The sequence below is a fragment of the Panthera tigris genome, chromosome D3 (genome assembly GCF_018350195.1).
Source record: "Panthera tigris isolate Pti1 chromosome D3, P.tigris_Pti1_mat1.1, whole genome shotgun sequence".
In the NCBI taxonomy this organism is placed as follows: Eukaryota; Metazoa; Chordata; class Mammalia; order Carnivora; family Felidae; genus Panthera; species Panthera tigris.
The window spans coordinates 10462626-10484211 of NC_056671.1; the positions used below are offsets into that span (position 1 = coordinate 10462626).

Below are 21586 nucleotides of genomic sequence, written 5' to 3' on the forward strand. Positions count from 1 at the left end.
CAGTGGGGGGTGGTGAGTGCCTGCCTCAAGGAAGCTGCCAGAGAATCCTTGGCACCTTTGACCCCAGGGACCGGCTGAGGGAGGTTTGGGGGAGTTCCTGCGAATCCCTGCGCGACAGAACCGCACGTAACAGCCGTGGAGATAGTAGGACACTTCCTTGCCCTCCAGAGCTGTTCAAGACGGTAGCCGCTAACTACATGCGGCTATTTAAATGTATGCTAATTAAAATTAAACTTTAAAATTCAGTTCCTCAGTCCCACCAGCCACATTTCAAGTGCTCCGTGGCCACGTGTGTCTCAGAACTACCATATTGGACAGACAGCATAGGTCCAGAGCACCGTCATTGTCACAGAAAGTTCTAGTGGGTAGCTACGCACTAGAACATCGCTTGGTGCTAACCGAGTGTGGGGACGCAGATGAATTCATAATACGTGGTTTCGGCACATCTGTGATTCCACAGCTCCAGGCATTGAGTGTGGTCACTGGTGGTGCCAGGCATTCATTCATGCTGTCATACAATCACTTATTGATCTCGCTGGGCGTCAGACCCTGTGCTAAGCACTAGAAAAACACATGGCGCAAGACAGACCGGGTCCCGGGCAGAGGTTCACTGGAGGACCCACACTGGAGGTCCCAGGGAGCGAGCAGTCACGTAACGCACAGATGAGCGGTTGCAGGTCTGAGAACATGAGATGAACCCCGTGTACGGGGGGTGACAGAAGATTAACCTCAGGAAGTGATGTTTGAACGGAAATATGAAGAATGAGTGAGTGGGGCAGTGTTCCAGGCAGAGGGAGCCGTGCGTGCAAAGGCCCTGTGGCAGGAAGGAGCTGAGTACATTCAAGTCCGCTGTGTTAAGAGTGCAGTAAGTGAGGGAGAAGTGGTGCAAGCCGAGGTTGGAGCAGAGCCTGGACGGCCGTGAAAAGGGCTTTGAATTTTCTCCTGACGGTAGAGAAAATCACCATTAACCCTCACGCCCATTCTTCCAGAGAGGCTCCGAGCCCCAGATGGAGAAGTGAGAAATGCTAGGCGTTCCCTGCCCTATTCATCTGGTTTATCCTCTAACCTTCTCTGCTGGAGGGCAGGGGTCTGACATCAGGAGGAAGTGGGTTTTCTCCTTGGCTTGGTGTTTGGCTTTCTGCAGGTTCAGAGCCAGCTCCGGGTGTGGAAATTTTCCAGGGCCTGGCTGGGGGTGGGGACGGGCACTTGGAGGCAGGGATAACCCCACCCAAGGCTGCCACTTTGGCCCCCTGGTCCTTGGCCCGCTGTTTCGGGCCCCTTTCCTTTCCTAATCCCAGCACCCCCACTTGGGCCCCTAGCTCCCCAAACTCCCTCCATTCCCCCTTTCAGCAGGCCCCTTAGTCTCAGTGGCAGCCCGTTTATGGTTCAGCTTTGCTGAATCCCCCAGAAGTGCAGCTTCAGCTACTTCCCTACGCCTCCTCCCCAGGGCTGTTCACCCACACCTACCCCCTGTCTGCCGGAAAAGGGAAAAAACCACTCGTCCCTCAGCAGGCTCCTGGGAGCCTGCCAAGACCCCCCAGTAAGGGAGGAAGGCCTGGAAACCTGTGGGGTGGAGGGGGGCACCTTGGTTGTGGAAAGCTGCTGGAGGGAGGGGCAAAATGCCTCCCCAGCAGACACATTATTCTGTGTTCCCCACTTCTCCCAGAAGTAAAACAAGTCAAGAAAGGACATCTTGTCCTCACTGTTGATGGCCCAGGAAAGAGCCCCAAGCAGGTGTCCTCAGCTCTCTAGGCCTCAGTTTCCATCTTGGAAAAGATTATGATTCTCCCTCGCATGCACTTTCTCCCCCCCCGCCTCTCTCTCTTCCCCACCCCACTCCCACCATCACACACGCGCAAAACAGTATAAAGCTATAAAACCAAAAGCTCACGTACATGTACTGAAATGAACACAGCTTCTATCTAGATTTTCTAATTGTAAAATTCTTGATAAGCTCCCTGAAGCCGAACTTTAATTTTGGGGGGAGGGAAGGGGCAGTGTGCCTCAGCTTTGCCAGTGCCCTAACACTGGAGCCGATGGGCTTTCTGACAAGGTCAGACAGTAAATATCTTAGCCTTTGCGGGCCATACTGTCTCTGTTGTAGGCACCACCCTCTCCCTTGGTGAGAGAAAAGCAGTCACAGTCAGCAAATGAACAACTGTGGCCGCGTTCTAATGAAACTCGTTATGGACCCTAACGCTGGAATTTGTATAATGTTCACAAGTCATGAAATATTCTTTCGTCCCCCCCCCCCCAACTATTGAAAAGTGTAAAAACCACTCTTAGCTCGCGAGCTGTGCAAACGCAGGCCGTGGGCGGATTTGGCCCACGGGCTACCGTTCACCAACCCCACCGACCCCTGCCCTGTTGTGCTCTCAACCTGCCCATGGGGTAACACAGCCCTGCCACACCCGTCAGAGCCTCTACTGAAATACACGCCTCGCAGTGTGGGCCAAGGTGCGTACGCGTGTGCACACCCACCCACACGGCACCAACCCGCTTGTATACCACCGACGCCCAAACGCCCTGTCTCTGTGCCTGTCGCGCAGCCGGCGGAAGGAAGCCCAGGTGTGAGGCTTGGACCACAGGAGAGAGGCCAGGCCCGGTCCCGTGGGGGCTGCTGTTTGTTCAGCCGGTGCCCCCTCACCTCTTTCCTGCCGGGCTGTTTTCATCACTCCCCGCGGGAGGTGAGGTTCCCTTTGAAGCCCTGCAGGTCCAAGCCCACGTGTGGGGGGGGATGCTGTAACCCTGGGCCACGTGATGTTCGAGCAGTCACCGTGGCATCCCAGGCACAAGGCTGGAAGGGAGAGCCAGAGTCAGGCAAAGCACAAGGCGGGCGCCCTCTTCATAGGTGTGTGCTCCGCAGTATGTTGACCTTCTTGCTGTATCGCGTGCTGTGTCCCCCAGCTTTCCTCATCTTCCTCTGTGTTGAGCTGCCCCCTGCCACAGGCAAACCAGGCGTTCACAAATGCGAAGCCAAGGTCAGTGGGCTCGCCCGGGTGGTTGCAGCATCCGGTGGCAGAGCTGGACCCGGGAGCCATCCGGGGTCGGCTCCCGCCGGCAGCCCGGAGATAATTCGGGAACCGCTTGCTGCCCCCCTGGCAAGGCCACAGCTTCCCTGAAGGTTCGTTGGCCCCCATCCTGCTGTCAGGGTGACAGCTCACCCAGACCCAAGAGTTTCCACCCAGTCCCCACAGCTGGACAGAGATATGACTTAGCCACTTCCCAGATAACTTCCAGATTCCTCCCTGGACCTCCATGGCTGGGGATAGAGGGACGGGCCAGCTTTCTGGCTGATTGGTACCAAGCCCACATCATTCCTTCTCTGGGTAGCTTGGGCTCCACTCAGCCCTGCTCACTGCCCTCATGTGGATGTCCTATCTGAGGACAGGCTTAGGCTGTGGGAAACCAGTGGGTCCGCCCAGAGAGGGAAGCAGCCATCACCAGGGCAAGCACCGCCAGAAATCAGACTCTTAGGCAGGCTATTGTCAATGGAGAGACTGAGGCCCAGAGAAGGCGGGCCGGAGGTCACACAGCCAGCCAGCCCCAGCGTGGAACCCAGGCCTCTCGGACGGGTCTCAGGGATGGAGAACAAGGTGACCTTCGGTGCCGGGCTGACAGAGTCCCCTCCCCCTTCTCCCTCCAGAGCTCTGCTGGGGCTTGTTGTCTGGGAACGGCCTATGTAACCCCAGAGGCCTCCAGCACCAGCTCCCTAGTCACAGGACCCCTGGGGACCCTCTCCCAGCCAATATGGGGGGGGGGCTCCTATGGCTGGGCCTGACAGCAGAGGCCAGAAGGATGATGTGTGTTTGGGCGGGGGTGGGGGGGTCCATCCCATGGCAGCAGCAGGTCCAACTAATCTGTTCATGGGTGTCTGTCATTACCACCTGTCACACTGCCCACATTCACACCGCTACGGACCCACCCCCTGGCCCCTGGCTGCTTTTCTGGCTTCAGGAGCTGCTGATTCTTTTTTTTTCTTTTTATTTCTTTATTTCGAGAGAGAGCATGCACACACGTGCACGTGAGTGAGCAGGAGAGGGGCAGAGAGAGAGAGAGACAGGACCCTTGCCAGAGTGGTTTCAGAGCTTTGCAAAGGCGGAGGCAGACACATAGCATGGGAATAGCGGTCGAACCCTCTGACTCGGATATATAGAGCTGAACTGCAGGCTGGCCCCTTGCTAGCTTGGTGACCGTGGGCAAACCTCTTAACCTCTGGGAGCCTCAGTTCCCTCCTCTGTAAGGGGGGGGAGTAACAATAGTGCCTACCTGAGAGGGCTGGCGTGAGGATTAAATGAGATAATATAGGTAAGAGCAGGAAGAATATTACTTTGGACGCAGTTATCACTCAAGTAGGACAGAGGGTTACATGCTTCATAGGAGAGGTGCGGGTTGCCTTGGGCCAGTGACGCGGGCAGCGTGTGCCTGGGGGCTCTGAGAGCGAGGACTTCCTCGAGGAGGAGTCCTGAAAGAGTCTGTATTGTTTGAGGAGCACTTCCAGGTGGAGGAAGCTGCATCAGGAAGGTCCTGGAGGAAGCCTCAGGCCTGGGGGGAGGAGGGAGGCTGTGCTGGAAGAGGGGAGGGGTAAAGGAGGCCTCTTGGGTCCCACTGGGCATCGCCAGGCTGCCAGCTGCTGCCCTTTAGCGGGCGGGCCCCAGGGGACCCAGAGCCATGCTGAAGGACCAGCCTCGTTAATCATGGGCCCTTGGAGGCCAGAGCTGAAGCATGCTGGGGCTGGGGCGGGGAGGGTGGCTGATGCAAGCATATCCTTACAGTCCATCGGGCTCCCTCCACCCAGCCAGGGGGCGTCACCCCATTTTACACACAGCAAAGCTGAGGCTCAGAGGGTGGGGAGCCTCCTGCCAGAGCTCGGAAGAGACGGAGGGACATTCAGATCCAGGCCTGCGGCACCCACCCCATGCGAGGCCGGGCGGCCCTAGCACCTTGGACAGCGCCAGCAGCGCCTTGCCCAGGCCTGTGGGGGGTTGTCCCCGGGATCCTGAGTCGGATCCCGCTCACGGCCAGCCCCCTTCTCTCTCTTCTCCTGTCCCCTGCGCCTCCTTCACCCCTCTCCATCCTTCCCTGCTTTCTCCCAACCCCCCAGCCTCCTCTTTCCAAGGGAGCTGTGGAGTCTAACCCAGAGGTGAGGGAGGTGATGAGCGCTGTGGCGGGGGAGGGGATGAGACCGATTGGCGCTATTCTATTACCAGTAAGGTGGGGCGGGGCTTTGATGAAACCCTCAGGGAGGGTAACGGTGGCCGTCCTGGGTCCTGGGGAGGGGAGGGGGTGGGGTGACAGGGGCTCCGTCGGCCGTGATGGAGGGTGGGAAGAAGCTGATAAGCAGTGAGGGGGGAGGCATGGGAGTTCTAGTGGGGAGGTGATAGAACACGCGATTGGAAGGTAATAAGGAAGGGTCAGGGTGGGGAGGTGATGGGGTAGGACTGGTCACAGCAGCGGTGCCCACTCAAGCCGTGGATGGTGGGGTCCCTAGTTCCCCTCCCCAGGGTGGAGTTCTCAGGGTGTGGAGCGTGCCCGGGGCCCTCCCAGCCTCCCCTCCCCCAACGTCTGTGTCTCCCAGGGCCTCCCCTCCCACTACTCCCGCATCACACCCCAGGTAGCCCCTCCCAGGACAGCCTCCAGCCCCCCGCGGCCTCCTGATTGACACAGATACCCCACCAGCCCCTGGCTGCCCCTGGCTGATGCCGGCTGAGGACGTGGGGCCCCAAACCTGGAACTGGCTGCCTCAGGGAGCCTTGCGGGTGAGGCCCGGGCTCCAGGTTCCCTTCCCAGCAGCTCTCTGATATTGGGAGTGGGGGTGGGGTGCAGGCTTGTGACTTTGGGTAAGCTGCACTTTCTCCCTGAGCCTCCCTTTCTCCTCTGGAATGTGGGGCCCGACACCAGTACCTATCACATGGGATTGCAGTCAGTATTAATTCCTTCATTCATGCAGTAGGAATGTCATGAGCACCTACTATGTGCCAGGCACTGTCCTAGGCCCTAAGGATGCAGCAGTAAACAGGACAGACAAACCCTCTTCCTCAAGGCCCTTCTCTGTCTGGTGTGACACAGGAGGCCAGGCACCACGGAGGTCCCAGGATGTGGGGCTGTTCCTGACCTTGGGCCCCCAGGAGCTACCAGGCTGGGGGCTCAGTCTCCTCTGGATCCTTTGTGGCTGTGTCCTTGCTCTGCTCCCCTGGCCAAGCTCCTCTCCCTCTCTGGGCTCTGGAGTGGCTCCAGGCTGCCACCTCCACCTGCCCAGGCAGTAATAGCAGGCCGACGGGGTATGGGAGGGAGTCTGGCACCCGGCCCCGGAGCTGAATGCCCTGAAATGCAGAACAAAGGACAAGGCAATCAAAGGAGGCAGTGCTGGCGGCCAGGACAGTCCTGCCAGCAGCTGCAGCACGGCCACCTCTTCTCCCGGTGACAGGCCTTTGTCCCCTCTCCCTCCAGCTGTAAGCAGAACTCACCAGAGGAAGCATACAGCTTACCTGGAACCACACCATTATGGGGCCCTCCTAGGCGCCTCTGTTCTAGGGAACGAAGGTTCATTCATGCCAACGCGTGAGTCACCCGGTCCCGTGGAAGTAAGAGAAGGGTCTGGGCTCTGATTTCTAGGTGATATGGGCCAAGTCCCTGTCTCTCTCTGGGACCCAGTTCCCCCTTCTTGACAGTGGCTGAAAATTCAGATGCTTACAGAGTCCAGGCAGCTAGTAAAAGTGTGTGCGGTGGCTGGGAAGGCAAAGGTTTCCAACCGCTGTTCTCTAGTGCTTGGTACACAGTAGGTGTTCAATAAATACTACAAAGCATGAATGCGGTGACCGTGACTCGGTTTCTGCTAACGGTTGCCAAGGAGGCCAGTCCCTCTGGCCACATCTTTGGATATTTTGGGATGTTTGAAACCCAGACTTGAGTGAGTCTACCCCAGTTTTCAAAGGCGGGTCATTTTTGTCTTTCTTTTTTTCTTTTTTTTTTTTTTTTCAATGTAAATAGCATGCCGACCACAACAAACACATCCACCACTAACTTGCAATCTTCAGGCTAGTCGTTTCTAGCATTCAGTTAGGTTCACTCGTGTGTATTTATTCGGTCCTTCCTTCCTTCCCTCAGCTAGCATTTTCCAAGGGCCTATGCGTGTGTTCCCGGCTATCAGGGGATGCTAAGGTGGCTGAAAGCCAGCCCAGCTTCTGAGAGGCGCCCAGGCTGGAGGGAACGCAGTCTCAATATCTCAGCGAGCTACGTGCTTTAATGGGGGCACTGCAGCTGCAAGGTGCCGTGGGAGCCCCAAGAAGGGTGTGATTCTCCCTCAGTATGGCAGGGAAGATCCCAGGAGGACAGTGCTTGCGCTGAACCGGCAGGGAGGAAAATGGGCTGGGGGAATCAATCGAAGGACATTCCAGACAGAGGAAATGGCACATGCAAATACTCCAAGGCACAGCCACGCACAACGTGTTCAGAAAAGAACTACAAGTTGGGTGTGGCGAGAGCGTGAGACGGCACAGACAGCTTGTGATGGGTCAGAGATGAGCTGAAGAGCTTAGACTGATTCCTAAGGGCACTAGGGAGCTATTGATGGGTACTGAGCAGAAGAGTGATGCGGTCAGACTTGAGTTTGGCTCTGGCTGCCACGTGAGAATGCGTTGCAGGGTGCAGGCGGCGGAAGCTGGGACACGGGGCAGAGGTTACTGCCGTAGTAACCTCTACGAGGTTAGGAAGGAGACGAGGAAGGAGAGCCTCAGAGCAGTCCGGTCAGTCCCCCGGGGCCACACAGCGGTCTGGGAGATGCCGACTGCTCCTTCCCGTTCCCTGTCCCCTCATGCAGCTCTTACTGCTGTATCAGGGGGTCTGAACCCCAGTGTGCTAGAAGCCGGGTGACCGAGAGGCCCCGCACGCGGCCCATAACGTGGGCACATCCAGCTGCCAGCAGCCTCTGGGACAAGGGCCTTTCGAAATCGATTCGCAGGCAGTAGCCTGAGTGCCACGCGGCCCCTCGGCCTTCCTCACCCCTCCCCTCTCCTCTCCATTGCCCTGGCCTGGCTGCCGGCCCACCCTGGGGAGCCTGGGCCAGCTTCAAACGTGCCGAAACCGCTAATGGGCCATGGCTGAGCCTGACGAGTCCCCTGGGAGAGTTTGAAGGGAAACAGAACACGGCGGGATTATCGATCACAGCGTGGGAGGGGAGGGGCGGGGCGCCCTGGGGCCCCTGCCTGCCGGGGGTTCAAATCCCAGCCAGGCCTCTGCCCCAGCCACGCCTCCTCGTCTTCCCAGGGAGCCTGAGTCTCCCCATCTTCCAAGGGGGGCTGATGGGAGTGCTCGAAAGCCCTAAGGCTGCCGTGGAGACGGGGTGGTGCACAGAAACCACCAGCACAGGAGCTGGATAAATCGGGCCGCCTGTAGCTGCCTTGTCAGAGGGAGTTGGCCAGCCGTGCGGACAGTCGGGGAGGGCCAAGGGAGAGGACCTCTATCCTGGAAGGTCAAACGGCAGGCTGGAGCCTCCGCCGCGTGCCGTGCCCAGCCTCCGTGCGTCAGTCTCCTCCTCTGGAAAATGGGCTGGTGGGAGCAGGGCAGTAAAGGCGGCAGCGACGGGAGTCAGGGTGTGGGTCTGGCTAGACCACTCGCTTGCATGGAATATGGGGCATGTTCCTAAGCCACTGGGTGCCTCTGCTTCCTCACCCCTAACGTGGGGTAATAAAATCCCTACCCCATGGGGCCGTCATGAGGATTACCCAAGTTGACGTGAACCTGGGCCATGCGAGTGTGTTCTCTGACTGGGTCCTAGGGGTGTTAGGATTACTTCTGGGTTGGTGGAGGGGTCAGTAAAGTCCCTCACTGGGGCCTGGCAGCCAGTGGGTGCTCAACTCAGGCTCAACCGATGCCCAACCCCTGATCTCAGGCCTCAGCCTGGGGCAGGACTCCCTCCGCCGGACAGGAAGTCCCATGGCTACCTCCCTCTCCCACCGAGCCCTCCTTCCCGTGGGGGTCTGGGTGCCCCCACCCTGAGATCACTTCCCTCCGGGAAGCCACCTCCAACCCCCCCCCGCCCCTGGGGCTGGCCCAGTCCAGGGAGGAACCCTCTGGAGTCTGAGGGGTAGGCAGGAGGGCATGGGGCCCTCCCTTCTCTCCACAGAGTCAGCTGCTTCTTAATGCCAAACGCTGGGTGCTGAGATGCCCACACGGCCCACCTCCACGAAGGGGGTCAGATCAGTACCACGTTCTCGGGGCAGAAACCTCGCACAGCTAAACACAGTGAGTGAAGCTGAGGTAAGGTAGTGAGTTCCCCATCGTGGGAGGTATCCTAGGCCGGGGCTACCACTTAGCTGAGTTGAACCCCTGAGAACCGGTGTAACCTGGCCATTCCATTACTTCACGAATGGAACATCAGTCCCGGCCCTCCAGAGGTTTCACTGCTCTGGGCCTCCTTGCCTCATCTGTAAAACAGGAATAATTCTGGTCCCTCCCTGGAAGGAGGGATAAAACGAGTTAGTGAAGGAAAGTGCTGGGCACGGCATCCGGCATACAGTGGGTGCTCAATAAATGCTAGCTCTGTCGTTCTGGCTGTAGCTACCGTCTGCCCCCATCCTCTCCGCTCCCTGCTCTCCCCTGTCTCTTGTCTCCCCTGACTCTCCCTGACTGTCTCAGTGTCTAGGTTTGGCGTTTTGTTTCTTTACGCCTCTCACCCTCGGCCTCCCTCTCTGCCCCCACCCCCCACCCCCGGCCTCTCGTTGTACCCACCTCAGCATTTCCCGTTTCGATCTTGGTCTCCCTACGGCAGTCTCTCTGGGCATGTGTCTCTCTCTCTCTCTGTCTCTCTGTGTCTCTCTCCCCCTTGTCTCTCGCTCTGCTCTGTGTTTCCATCTCTTTCGTGGCCTCTGTCCCAGGCATGAGGTGCTTATGGGCCGCAGTGGCCGTGGCCGCCCCCATGCCCAGCCTCAGTGCATGGCCAAGGCCCCTTTCCCCTCAGTTCAGCTGGAAGAAGACAGCAATTTTTCAACCAGACATTCTTTTTTTAATTTCTTTTTTTTAATGTTTATTCATTTTTTTTTTTTTTTGAGAGAGAGAGACAGAGCATGAGCAGGGGAGGGGCAGAGAGAGAGAGACACAGAATCCGAAGCAGGCTCCAGGCTCTGAGCTGTCAACCCAGAGCCCGAAGCCGGGCTCAAACCCACGGATGCGAGATCATGACCTGAGCTGAAATCGGACGCTCAACCGACTGAGCCCCCCAGGCACCCCTCAATCAAACATTCTTAAGAAACAAAGTGGAGTTTGGGGGACAGGTAACCAAAGCAGACACACAGAAACAGGCCTAGAAATGGTCCAAGCTTGACACAGTTTCCTAAACTGCCACGGGGGCACAGACCCTCGTGGCCGGCACAGCTGGGTGCCCTGGAGACCCAAGAGGGGAGCGGTCTGCTCGAGAAGGCCCAGCTATGCCTCCAGGCCCCCAGTTTCCCAGGCTGAAGAACCTCGGGCCCCATCTTAGACCCATGGTTCTGGCCAAAAATCTAGGCCAAAGCCGCTGGGCAGGAGAAGCACTCCGGCTCCCTTGGAAATCTGAAGATCGCAGCCCAGACGGGTCACTGGGGAACCAGCCGGCCCCCCTCGGCCTGGTCCACGGCCAGCCGGAGCCCGAGGTGGACGGATGGGCGGGCGGGCTGCAGCGGGTGCCGCAGGGTGCAGGGCCCGGCAGGGAGGACAGCAGCTGCCCTAATTACTCCCGCTCTCCAGGTTCCAATCTCGTTTGAAAAGGACTCCAGGGACGCAGCCTTTAATAACTACCAGTAAACAGGCAGGAAAATCGATACCTGGTAAATAGAGCCCTAGAGAGAGGGATGCCTGGGCTGGCTGGTCCTGACCTGCTGGGAGGGGCCGTCGGAGTCCTTTGTTGCAGAGCTGGCCAACACTGGCCTCTGGAACCCTGTCCCCCCCCTTCCCCGGGGACCCCGGGTGCGCTTTGGCTCCTGAAGCCTCCGCTCCCCCTCCATTAAAACCAGCCTCTCTCCTCCTCTTTCCCTGACTCGTGCCAAGTAGGTTGCCTGTTTCTGTTGCAGACGCCTCCTTTGCACCAGGCTTTGTGCCTGGCGCTGGGAACGCAGGCGTGGGTCCGACCTGGTTCTTGTCCTCCTGAGGGTCATCAACCGGCGAGGGAGATTAAGCACAAAAACGAATTAATGACAGCGCAAGGACAGGTGTGCAATATACAGCTGCATGTCCCAGTCGCAGCGGCAGGAACACAAAAGCGCTTCCAGGAGGAGGTAGACGCATGGAGGGTTTTGTTGGATGAATAGGAGTTCACCGAGGGAACAAGGGCCGGGAGAGGGGGAATGGGGGTAATGTGTGATGTAATAATAACAGCCGTCTCGGGTAACATTCACCGAGCACTTACTGTGGCCAAGCATCCTGCTGAGCCCCTAGGACAGGCATTGTCTTGTTCTGTCCTACGGTGATTCTTTGGCGTATGTATTAATACGCCCATTTCACAGATGAGGACACTGAGGCTATGTGTGGAGCCAGGATCTGCAATGGCCTGTGAGACTTCTGAGTTGTTTCTCTCAACCACTTAATTCTACACCTCCCACCTCTGCCCCTGCCCTGCCCCGCCCAAGTCACGGATGCACAGGGGTGGTTAAATAAAGCAAGTTCCCATCCTTTCCTTTACCATCCCAGGGGTATGGTGCCTCAACCCTCCCAGGAGGCTAACGGTGGTGCCTCAGGCCCATCAGACCCGAAGATCATCTGTCGTGAGCCCTCACTCAGGAGCAGAGCAGGGGCAGGATCCAGAAAGGTTTCCTACAACCCCTCTCAGGCCTGTCCTAGAGGAACACCATTGTCCGGGAAAAAAATCAATATGCACGCACTCGATTACGATGATAAATCAGACATCAGAGTGAGGCAGCCCGAGAGGCCCCGGGGGGAGGTTTGCCTATGATTGGCTTGACCAATATAGGCGTCCAGGGACATCACCCTCACGTCAGTGGCTACAACTCTGTGCCTCGATTTCCCCAGCTCTCAGGGTCTGACCGGGCAGGGGTAGTCAGTCCATAGCCCTTGGGTTCTGATAGAGGATCCCTCGGACAGCTCAGGAGAGGGAAGCCTGAACAAGGCAGGGGGACGTGGGGGTCCTCAGGAAGGTCCACGGGGGATCCCCACCCATCTGGTTGTAGATCCCTGGGCCAGGCACCTTGGAATTGCGCCCGTTAACAGTGGAAATGCCCTCCATGTTGTGAGGGCCTACTGCCTGCCAGGCTCAGTGCTTGCCAGGGATACAGCAGTGAGCAAAGCAGTCGACTAAGATCCCCGACCTCTTGGGCTGACAGCCTAGTGGGAAGAGACAAGGAAAAAAGAAAGTATGCAGATTAACCTATCATATCAGGCAGTGCCGAGTACTGGGAAGAAAAAGAAAGCAACAAGACGTGTTCGAAAGGTGGTCTGGGAAAGCCTTCCTGAAGAGGTGACATCCGAGCAGAGACCTGAAAGGAAGGAAACTATGAGAACATCTGGGACCCACTGAGTCAGATTCCAGGTGGAGGGAACAGCAGACACAAAGGCCCGAGGCTGGATAGTGCTTGGGGCGCTGGAGGAATGACAAGGAGGCCAGGGTAGCTGGAGTGGAGTGAGAGAGAGGGAGGCGGTAGGTGATACGTCAGACAGGAAGACGGGACGTTGTGGCCTCACGGGGCTTGGTAGGAGCTTTGTAGACAACGTGGGACTTTGCGGGTCATGGCGATGACTTTGGCTTTTACTCCAAGCGAGGGGGGAGCCCTGAGAGGATTTTGAGCAGGAGGGAGATGTAATCCGATTGGCATTGAACAAGATCCCGCTGGCTGCCACGTGGGGAACAGACTGCAGATGGCAAAGGGAGAAGCAGAGACCAGCCGTGAGTCTACTGCACCAGTCCAGGCAGGAGAGACCCAGCGGTCTAGACCTGGTAGAATCAAAGCAGGGAGGAGAAGTGGTCGGGTGTGGGGTTTGTCTGAAGGCGGAGGAGGTGACTGGCGTTACTAACAGACTGGATGTGAGGTGTGAGATAAGTCAGGGATGAGTCCGCGTTTGGGGGCAGCCGGGAGCACAGGGCTGTCGGCAACTGCCAGGGGGAGCACTTCGTGGGGAGCAGATGCAGGGCGGGGAGGGATCAGAGCCCTGCTCTTAGCAGAGCTGAGTTTGAGACGCCTGTTGGACCGCCACAGGAAGGGGCCAAGGAATCAGCTGGGCTTTGCTGGTGCCCATTTTGGAGATGAGAAAGCCGAAGCCAGGGCTGTTGAGTCACCTGGCCACAGTCACAGAGCTGGCAAGCTGGGCAGCTGGGCCTTGAAATGAAGTCTGTCTGCCTCCCGGCCCTGGAGCCCAACCCAGACCCTGGGCTCTGTGGCTATTCTCGCCGAATCCTCCCTGCAGCTCTGTGTGAGGGGGCGGGTGGGTCATGGGTTAGCGGCACCTTCGTTTTCGCGATGGGCCCCCCCCCCCCCCGGGACGTAGGGAGGCTGAAGGGACCTGCCCACAGTTGAGGAGCAGTCGAGCGCACAGCCTTCCCACAGGTGTGCCAAGTGAACCCAGCAAAACGATCCCTCCACTGTAGTCCCGAGGCGCAGAGCAGGCTAAAGCCTCTGAGAAGTCCTGCAGCCCGGACCTTGCCTTCTCTCTGTTTCGCGCAGGGTCCCGTGGAGCCTGGCTCTCGGGGATCGCCTAGAGCTTTGGGAGACACTCACCTGGCTGGGGTTATCACGCGGGCATGTGCATTCTGAATGAGCACTCAGCGCGGAGCCCTCGAAAGCGCAGTGGGCCAATGCGCGTTAAGGGAAGGCACAAATGAACAAACAGATGAGTGGAAAACAAAAGGATTGGTGGGCGAAGGGATGGACAGATGCAGGAATTAGCAAAAGGCGTGGAGGAATGCAAGGGGGAGTAACCAACCCCCACACGGATCGCTGTCTGGACCAGTGAATGCGCTCATGCATCCGGCAGATATCTGCCGAGTACCTACTGTGCGCAGGCGCCGAGGATACAGCAGGGAGTAAAACCGAGTCCCTGCCTTGGTGACATTCTAGCGAGAGGAGACAGAAGACAAGATAAATAGGTAAAATATAACTTACGCCAGATGGAGAAAGCCAAGCGGGGATGGAGAGAGAGAAAAGGAAGGATGTGGAGGGGTGGCACATTTTTAAATAGGGTGGCGGTAAATGAGGGGATGACTGAATGCTTGCATTACATTACCGAGTGAGGAAAGAAAGAAAAAAAAAAGTATCAATGAGGAGCATCCGGGATGGCTGCAGGCTTGGGAGAAGGATCTAACGAAAGAAGGAGCGAGTGAACGAGCCCAGGAGGATAGGAGTGCAGGAACTAAGGCATGAATGAATGAAGGAGCCAATGGAAGAATGATGGAGGAGAGGAATTAGCGCTGGCATTCGAGCGCCGATGAGGGGGATGGGTGAAGGCAGTCTGGGATGGGTGAGCTCGCGGAGGCCGGGGGCCCCGGCACGCCCCCCACTGGCCCGAACAGTCCCCACCCCACCCCCACCACGCCCTGGCCCTTCCCGTCCCCGGGGCAGCGGGGGTGCCTGCCCGTCCCGTCCCGTCGCGCCCGCCCGGCCCGGCCCCCCCGCTGTGCCGCCCCCGGGGTGGGGGTGGGGGTGGGGGTGGGGGGAGGCCCCCCCCCCCCCGCTCTGACCGCCCCTCCCCCTTGTGAGCGCAGGCACCATGCGGCCGGTGCGGCGCAACTTCTACGACCCGTCGTCCGCGCCGGGCAAGGGCATCGTGTGGGAGTGGGAGAACGACGGCGGCGCGTGGACGGCCTACGACATGGACATCTGCATCACCATCCAGAACGCCTACGAGAAGCAGCACCCGTGGCTCGACCTCTCGTCGCTCGGCTTCTGCTACCTCATCTACTTCAACAGCATGTCGCAGATGAACCGCCAGACGCGCCGGCGCCGCCGCCTGCGCCGCCGCCTGGACCTGGCCTACCCGCTCACCGTGGGCTCCATCCCCAAGTCGCAGTCGTGGCCCGTGGGCGCCAGCTCGGGCCAGCCCTGCTCGTGCCAGCAGTGCCTGCTGGTCAACAGCACGCGCGCCGCCTCCAACGCCATCCTGGCCTCGCAGCGCCGCAAGGCGCCCCCCGCGGCCCCGCCGCCGCCGCCGCCGCCGCCGCCTCCCGGAGGGCCGCCCGGCGCGCTCGCCGTGCGCCCCAGCGCCACCTTCGCGGGCGCCGCGCTCTGGGCCGCGCCCGCCGCCGGCCCCGCCGAGCCCGCGCAGCCCCCCGGGGCGTCCCCGCGCAGCCCGAGCGCCCCCGGCGGCGGAGGCGGCGGCGGCGGCGGCGCGCCCACCCCGGGGCAGAACAACCTCAACCGGCCCGGGCCCCAGCGCGCCACCGGCGTGAGCGCACGCGCCTCCATCCCGCCCGGGTAAGACGGGCCCCGGGCGCAGGGTGGCTGCCCTCCGGGGCTACGAGCGCACGGTCACAGTCCTTAGAACAGTCGTAAGCGATTTCTAGCGTCTAGTGAATAATTCGCTTGGTGCCAGGCAGTGATTAAAGCACCTTAGCGCGTTCCCGCTGGTGTACGTCCACGCGCAGGGGCGCTACGTACGAGGTAGGTACCGCCCTCAGCCCCGATTCGCAGCCGAGGGAACCGAAGCGCAGGGAGGACTCGTAACAACTCTGGTTGTAACCAGAATTTTCTTGCGACGGGATGGAATGGAAGGGGATAGGATAGGATAGGATAACTCGTAACAGTTCACGAGCCCTGGGGCTGCAGCAGCAAGAGCGGTGTGCGTTCCTTGTGCCTCGCTTGCTAACCTGTCTGCCTCGCCTCGTCTGTTACCCCCAGACAGCTCCACCAGGCCCGTGTTGCAGCTGGGGAGGCTGAGGCTGGGAGCGGTCTGCTCCCTCCTGACGGTCCCCCAGCTGGAGAGCGGGGCGTGGAATTCAGAGCCGGAGGATTCCAGAGTCTGTGTCGTGTTGTCTTGGAGTTTTTAGAGGGCTTCAGCCCCTCCCCTAGACTAGGCCCATCTCGCCCCGAGGCCCCAGCAAGCATTAGCCACTGGCTCAGAATATCTTCCCCATAGGCCGCGCCTGAAATGGCACCGTTAACTTTGGGCGAATGTGGTGTTTCGCAGCTCGGGAGAGGCCCAGGTGACCTGGGGCGGTGGCGGCAGGGGGGGTGGCGGATCCGGGAGAAGTCAGGGGCACCAGAGCCAGCCTCTCTGCTCTTGTTTCAGCCAGAGCAACCCTTTTTGGAATCTGCTGGCTTTCCCAGCAGGATTTCACTGAGGAAAGGAACCCCCGTCATACCACATATGGAAACCCTCCGGGGAAGGCAGCCCAGGCCCCCAGACCCAGCGGGTCAGCTCCCGGCCCCAGAGCCCCGTCTCCATCAGCCTGAGAGAGTGGGGAAGAGTAAAGACCAGACCAGAAGACCAGGTTGGGGTGTGGGTCGTGGTGCCCCAGACGTGCCAGCTCTGCTTAGACCCCTGTGGGGTGGCCCAGGCAAGACCAGCCAAGGTCGGATCTGGACACGACCTTTGAGGTCACCACATCCAGGCTTCCTTTTTCACCAAGGGAAACTGAGGCCTGGAGAAGGGAAGAGACCCTAAAGCTGTCTGCCTTGTCCGCCTTCTGTCCCTTTGAAAGTGACTGCTCACGTTCAGACCCCCTGTCCGCCACTTGAGTTGTGAGGTCTGGGGCGTGGCCTTCATGGAGATTCAGCCTCCCCATCTGGCAAATGCGAACGGAATCTCCACTGCGTGGGGACACCATGTACCTGGACACAGCGCCTGCTCATCGCAGTGGTGCGGCAATGGCAGTTAGGACCCTGGTCATCCAGGGAGAGGGTCGGTGCGGGGGCCAGAGGAGCCGAGAATGCCTCCTAATTCTTCAGGCAGACTGCAGCAGTGGCCGCCTGCCTCCCTGCCCCCTCCGCTCGGGTCATGCCTCTGGGGGGAGGGCGTGAGCCATGGGGACAGGCAGAGGGGCACCCTGAGCGGCCCCAGCCTCAGGCAGGCCCGGTGCCAACAGGGAGGAGCCCCGAGGAGGTCAAGAAGTCCTCTTGGGGAGGCATTGCAGGAGGGACTCACCCACCAGGGGTCGTGGGACTGGAGCGTTCCTTGTGGCTCTGTTATGAGAAGGGAGGGGCAGGACCAGGAAGGTTCAGGGACCTCTGCAGCAAGAATTTGAGAACCTTCTCTTGGGGGCTGTATTGTCATAACCCAGTAGTGGGTTATGAAATCGAAAGGTTGCAACCAGAATTGTCTTGCGACGGGATGGAATGGAATGGGATAGGATAGGATAGGGTAGGATACAAAGAAAAGAAAAGAAAATAGTGGCACGTGTCCTACACAGTGACCATAAGAACTGGTCCGGGAACCCTGTGCAACTCTCCTACACGTGTTCAGCGGGTTTCCAGGTGAAGTGAACATCTTAGCCGCTGATGAAATTCGTACCATCCACGGTTCCAGAGCAGGCTGGGCATCACTCAGCTTTGATGGCCCGATATTAATTCTCCAAATATGTACCGAGGGTGTGTGTTCACAGAACTGAGCAAGACACATGGGGCCCAGACTGGTGGGGAGACAGGCATATGCAGCAAGCAAATAAATGAGTAAATGAACACAGTGGCTGGAGAGAGAGGGAAGTGCCGGGGAGATAGTGGGACAGGGCGGTAGGGTGGCGAGGGAACGGGGCGGGGGGGGGCGGTCAGGGAAGACCCCTCTGAGGAGGGAGCCAGATCCGAGGAAGGCTATTCCAGGTAGAGGGAACAGCATAGGCGATTTCAGTGGGGCTTGGAGAACACGGCACATGCCGGGAAGGGCTGGAGGTGCGAGGGGCCGGTCAGAAGGAGCAGGACATCTCAGGCAGATGCAGGTGCAAAGGAGTGGAGGTAGGAATGAATCCAGCAGGTTCTGGAGACCATACGAGGATGGGGGTTTCCTGCTGGAACAGTAGGGGGTGAGATGTTTCCCAAGTGGGGGGGTTACAGAGCCAGATTGTGGGGGCCTTAGGGGAGCCCGGGCTTGGTGCTGCCTAAGTGGGGAGCTATAGAGTGTGCTTGAGCTCAAGAGGGCTGTGGGGACAAGAAGAATTTCTCCCTGGGGGTGTTGTGCTGATCATTAAACATGTCCTCCGGTCTCCCCAGCCACGTGCCCCCCTCCTCCTCCGCCTGGAACGGTCGTTACCCTCTCTGAGAACAGACATTGGCTGAGAAAGGGGGGGTGTGTGCGAACTGTCGAGGGGTTTCTCATCTGTCCCCAGCCACACAGACCCTGCCCAGCCAGACAAGCCTGTGTCAAGGCCCCCAGGCCTCCTCTCCGAGGAACCCCGGCTAAAAACACTCTGGCTCCGAGTGGAGTCTGCCTGGGAATGAGGGGGAACGAGGGGCGTGTGAACAGGGGAGCAGAGCCTGGCTCCCCCAGGCTGAGGCCTCCGTTGCCGGGGCAAGAGAGGCCCAGGCAGAGCCTACGAGGGGAGAGATGGGGGTCTCTGAGGAGCCAGGCAGCCAGCCCCCCCCCCAGCCCCGCCCTGGCCCCCCACACCCCAGAGCCCTCACGGCCCTCTGCATGATCCCTCTGCCTCTGGGTTTATGTGTCCGGCTTCCTCTTTGTGAGGACACCAGTCCTTGGTTAGGGTCCACCCTAACGTTGTTGGACCTCATTCTTGTCCCCTCTCCAAGGACCCCGTCTCCAAAGTGTCTGAGGGCCTGGGCGGGGCATCAACATAGATGTTCTAGGAGGACACGGTTCAACTGGTAACAGTGTTTCTGTGGCTCCCTGTGTCTCTGCGTCCATCTGTCTGTCTGTCGTTCCTTCTCTCTGCCTTTCTTGTTCCTCTCCGCTCTCTCCTCTGCACCTCCTTCTGTCCCTCAGGACTGAGAGGAACCCAGAGTCTAGTCCTTTCCCGGTTGAGTGACCTTGGGGGCATGGCTTCCCTCCCCTAGCCTCAGTTTTCCCATCTGACAAACGGAGCTAAAAACTGCCACCACTCATGCGTGCTGGCTGGCTCCGGAGGGCCCGTGACATGCAAAGCTTTGAAGTCGCCCACCCCGTAGGATCATTTCACACCCGCATCTCGGCCCTGGGTGGGGAACAGGGCAAGAGGCCCAGAGAGGGGCACCGACTTGCCCAGTGGGGCCAGAGTGTCCCTCTGGCCTGGGTATTTTTCCACTGCCCCTGTGACGGGGCGGGGAGCCAGCTGGCAGCCTGGGCCTGGGGGACACGCAGGGGTGGGGACGATCCGCCCTGTCTCCTGAGAGGGCAGCGTCCAGCACTTTGGAACACAGCTGTGGGGCAGACTCAGAGTTTCCACCCCACATGGTGGAGGGGAGAGGGGACAGCTGCAGGCCTGTTTCCATTTACTGGGCACTTGCTTTGTCCCAGGCCTCATTTCTCGCCTTTGACACACAGGCATTGCCTGTCTTCATGCCCACAGAAACCCAACCTGGCAAGTCCGATTTCCCCCGTTCTTCGGGTGAGGAAACGAGGCTCCAAAAGGCTGACACTCGCTCCGGGTCCCCCAGTCAGGACTGTGATTCAAAATCCCCAGTTGGCCAGGGTATCGGGGTGCCTGACCCCTCCCCGTCTGTCCACCCCAGAATTCCTGCCAGGGCCCCAGAGACCCGGTCCTGATTCCACAGGGTGTCGGGGAACCCCGGGGTTCAGACGGGCCCGGCTCGGCACCTCCTCTCCCTGTGGGACCCCAGGGGGACTCACTGTCCCCTCTGGTCCTCAAGTGTCTGCACCTGTGAAGCGGGGCCGGCAACCCAGGCCGCTGTCCAGCATGAGGCCGGGTGTCAAAGTGCCTGCGTTTTCAAGTCGTCACCGTCTACACCACCCGCCAGTGGTGGGGAGCCGTGCTGCTCCCTTCCATGCCTGTCAGACTTGTACATCACGTCAACCTGAGCTGTGCCACAGAGGTGCCGCCCGAGTGGCATTTTCCTACCTCTGGTTCTCGGTAAGCCTGAGAACCTCTCCCTGTTTTCTGGCCACCGGTGGCTCCTTCTTTTGCCAATTACGTGTGTATTCCCTTTGCTTCGCCTCCTCTTGGGCTATTTGCTGCTTCCTTATTGACTTGCACACACTCCTTCTGCATGAAGCCGATTAACCCTTTATCCGTCATGTTTTTACCTGTCACAGTTTGCTGTTTCTTTTTACCTTCCTTATACCCTACGTTCATCTGTTTTTTGGTTTTTTTTAATGAATTAACCCCCTATGTATTGAACAACTCCTATGTGCCAGGCATTGTTTGGGGCCCTGGGGAGGCAAGGGTGAATAAGGCAGATAATCCCGACCCTCCCGGAACCACAGTCTAGTGACTGGCAAACAATAAACTAAGTAAATAAATTCTAGAACATGGTCCAGGGAGAAGTAACTGCTGCAGAGGAAAAATAGCGGAAGACACATAAGCACGGATGACAGGGATATAATTTTAAATAAAGAGGTCAGAAGAGGCCTCACTGAGAATGTAACATTTGAGCAAAGACCAAAGGAGGTTAAAAAGCAAGCCACGCGGAGAACTGGGGGAAGAGCATTCCAGACAGAGAAGCAGCTCGTACAAAGGCCCTGAGGCAGGAGCAGGCCCCCTATGTTTGAGGAGGTCAGTGTGGCTAGAGACGCTGCGCTGCAGAGGGCGAGTGGTGATAGAAGAGGTCAGAGATGAAAATGGGGCCAGTCCTATAGGGCCCTGAGGCCGGGGGTGGGGTTTGGGGGGGACTTTGGCTTTTATTCTGTGTGAAATGGAAGCCAGCAGGCTGTGACTTTGTTGTAACAGGTTTCCTCTGGGGTGACAGGAGACGGTCTGGGCGATATACGTGTATTTGGGTGTTTTCCTCCTGTTTTTTTTTTTTTTTTACTTGCAGCAGTGACTTTACGTTTTCATTTTGCTTATTTATTTGTTTGTTAGTGTTTATTTCTTTTGAGAGAGAGACAGAATGTAAGCGGGGGAGGGGCAGAGAGCGAGGGAGACACAGAATCCGAAGCAGGGTCAGCCCGGAGCCCCGACGCGGGGCTCGAACTCAGGGACCGTGAGCTCATGACCTGAGCCGAAGTCCGATGCTTACTGAGCCATCCGGGCGCCCCTGTGTTTTCATTTTAAAGAATTCGTATTTCGTTCTCCGGCTCTTTCATAGGCATTACATTTCAGTGCTTCAAAAACACCAAAGGACTGAAAGATACAACATGAAAAGTCTCATCCTCACCGTGTCCCCGTGTCCCCGTTAGGCCTCTGGCCTGCCCACCCTCCCCCCTTTCCTGGCCTCGCTGGTGTGCAGTCTCCGCTCCCTCCCTCCCGGCGGGCGCCTCACCACAAGGTCAAACCCAACACCCCCAAGCCCCAGACCTGAAGCACTTCCTGCCCCGCTCCCTGGGAGGCCAAACCACATACTCCTGTCTGCAAGCGGCAGCCCCAGGCCGTGGGAACCGCCAGCCCTCCCCTCCCCGTCCCCCTCCCCCTGCCTGGGTTCCCCTGACAGAGCACTGCTCTGGGGGCCTGAGGGGACCCGGGGTTTGAAGGAGGGTGGTGCTGAGCCCCCAGGCCCCTGGATAAATCTGGCCCTAAATGGCGGCCACCCCTCATAAGGTCTCTCTAGGGGACTTCTGCACCGTTTTCTCC

General features: G+C 58.8%; 1 protein-coding gene across 1 annotated transcript in view; it reads left to right on the forward strand.

Moving 5' to 3' along the window:
* DTX1 (deltex E3 ubiquitin ligase 1) overlaps window positions 1–21586 on the forward strand; it is a 33512-nt gene that overhangs the window by 1222 nt on the left and 10704 nt on the right. Inside the window, exon 2 of the mRNA XM_042961969.1 lies at window positions 14684–15392. Coding sequence (XP_042817903.1) covers window positions 14684–15392 — 709 coding nt within the window. The remainder of the gene's footprint in view (window positions 1–14683; window positions 15393–21586) is intronic.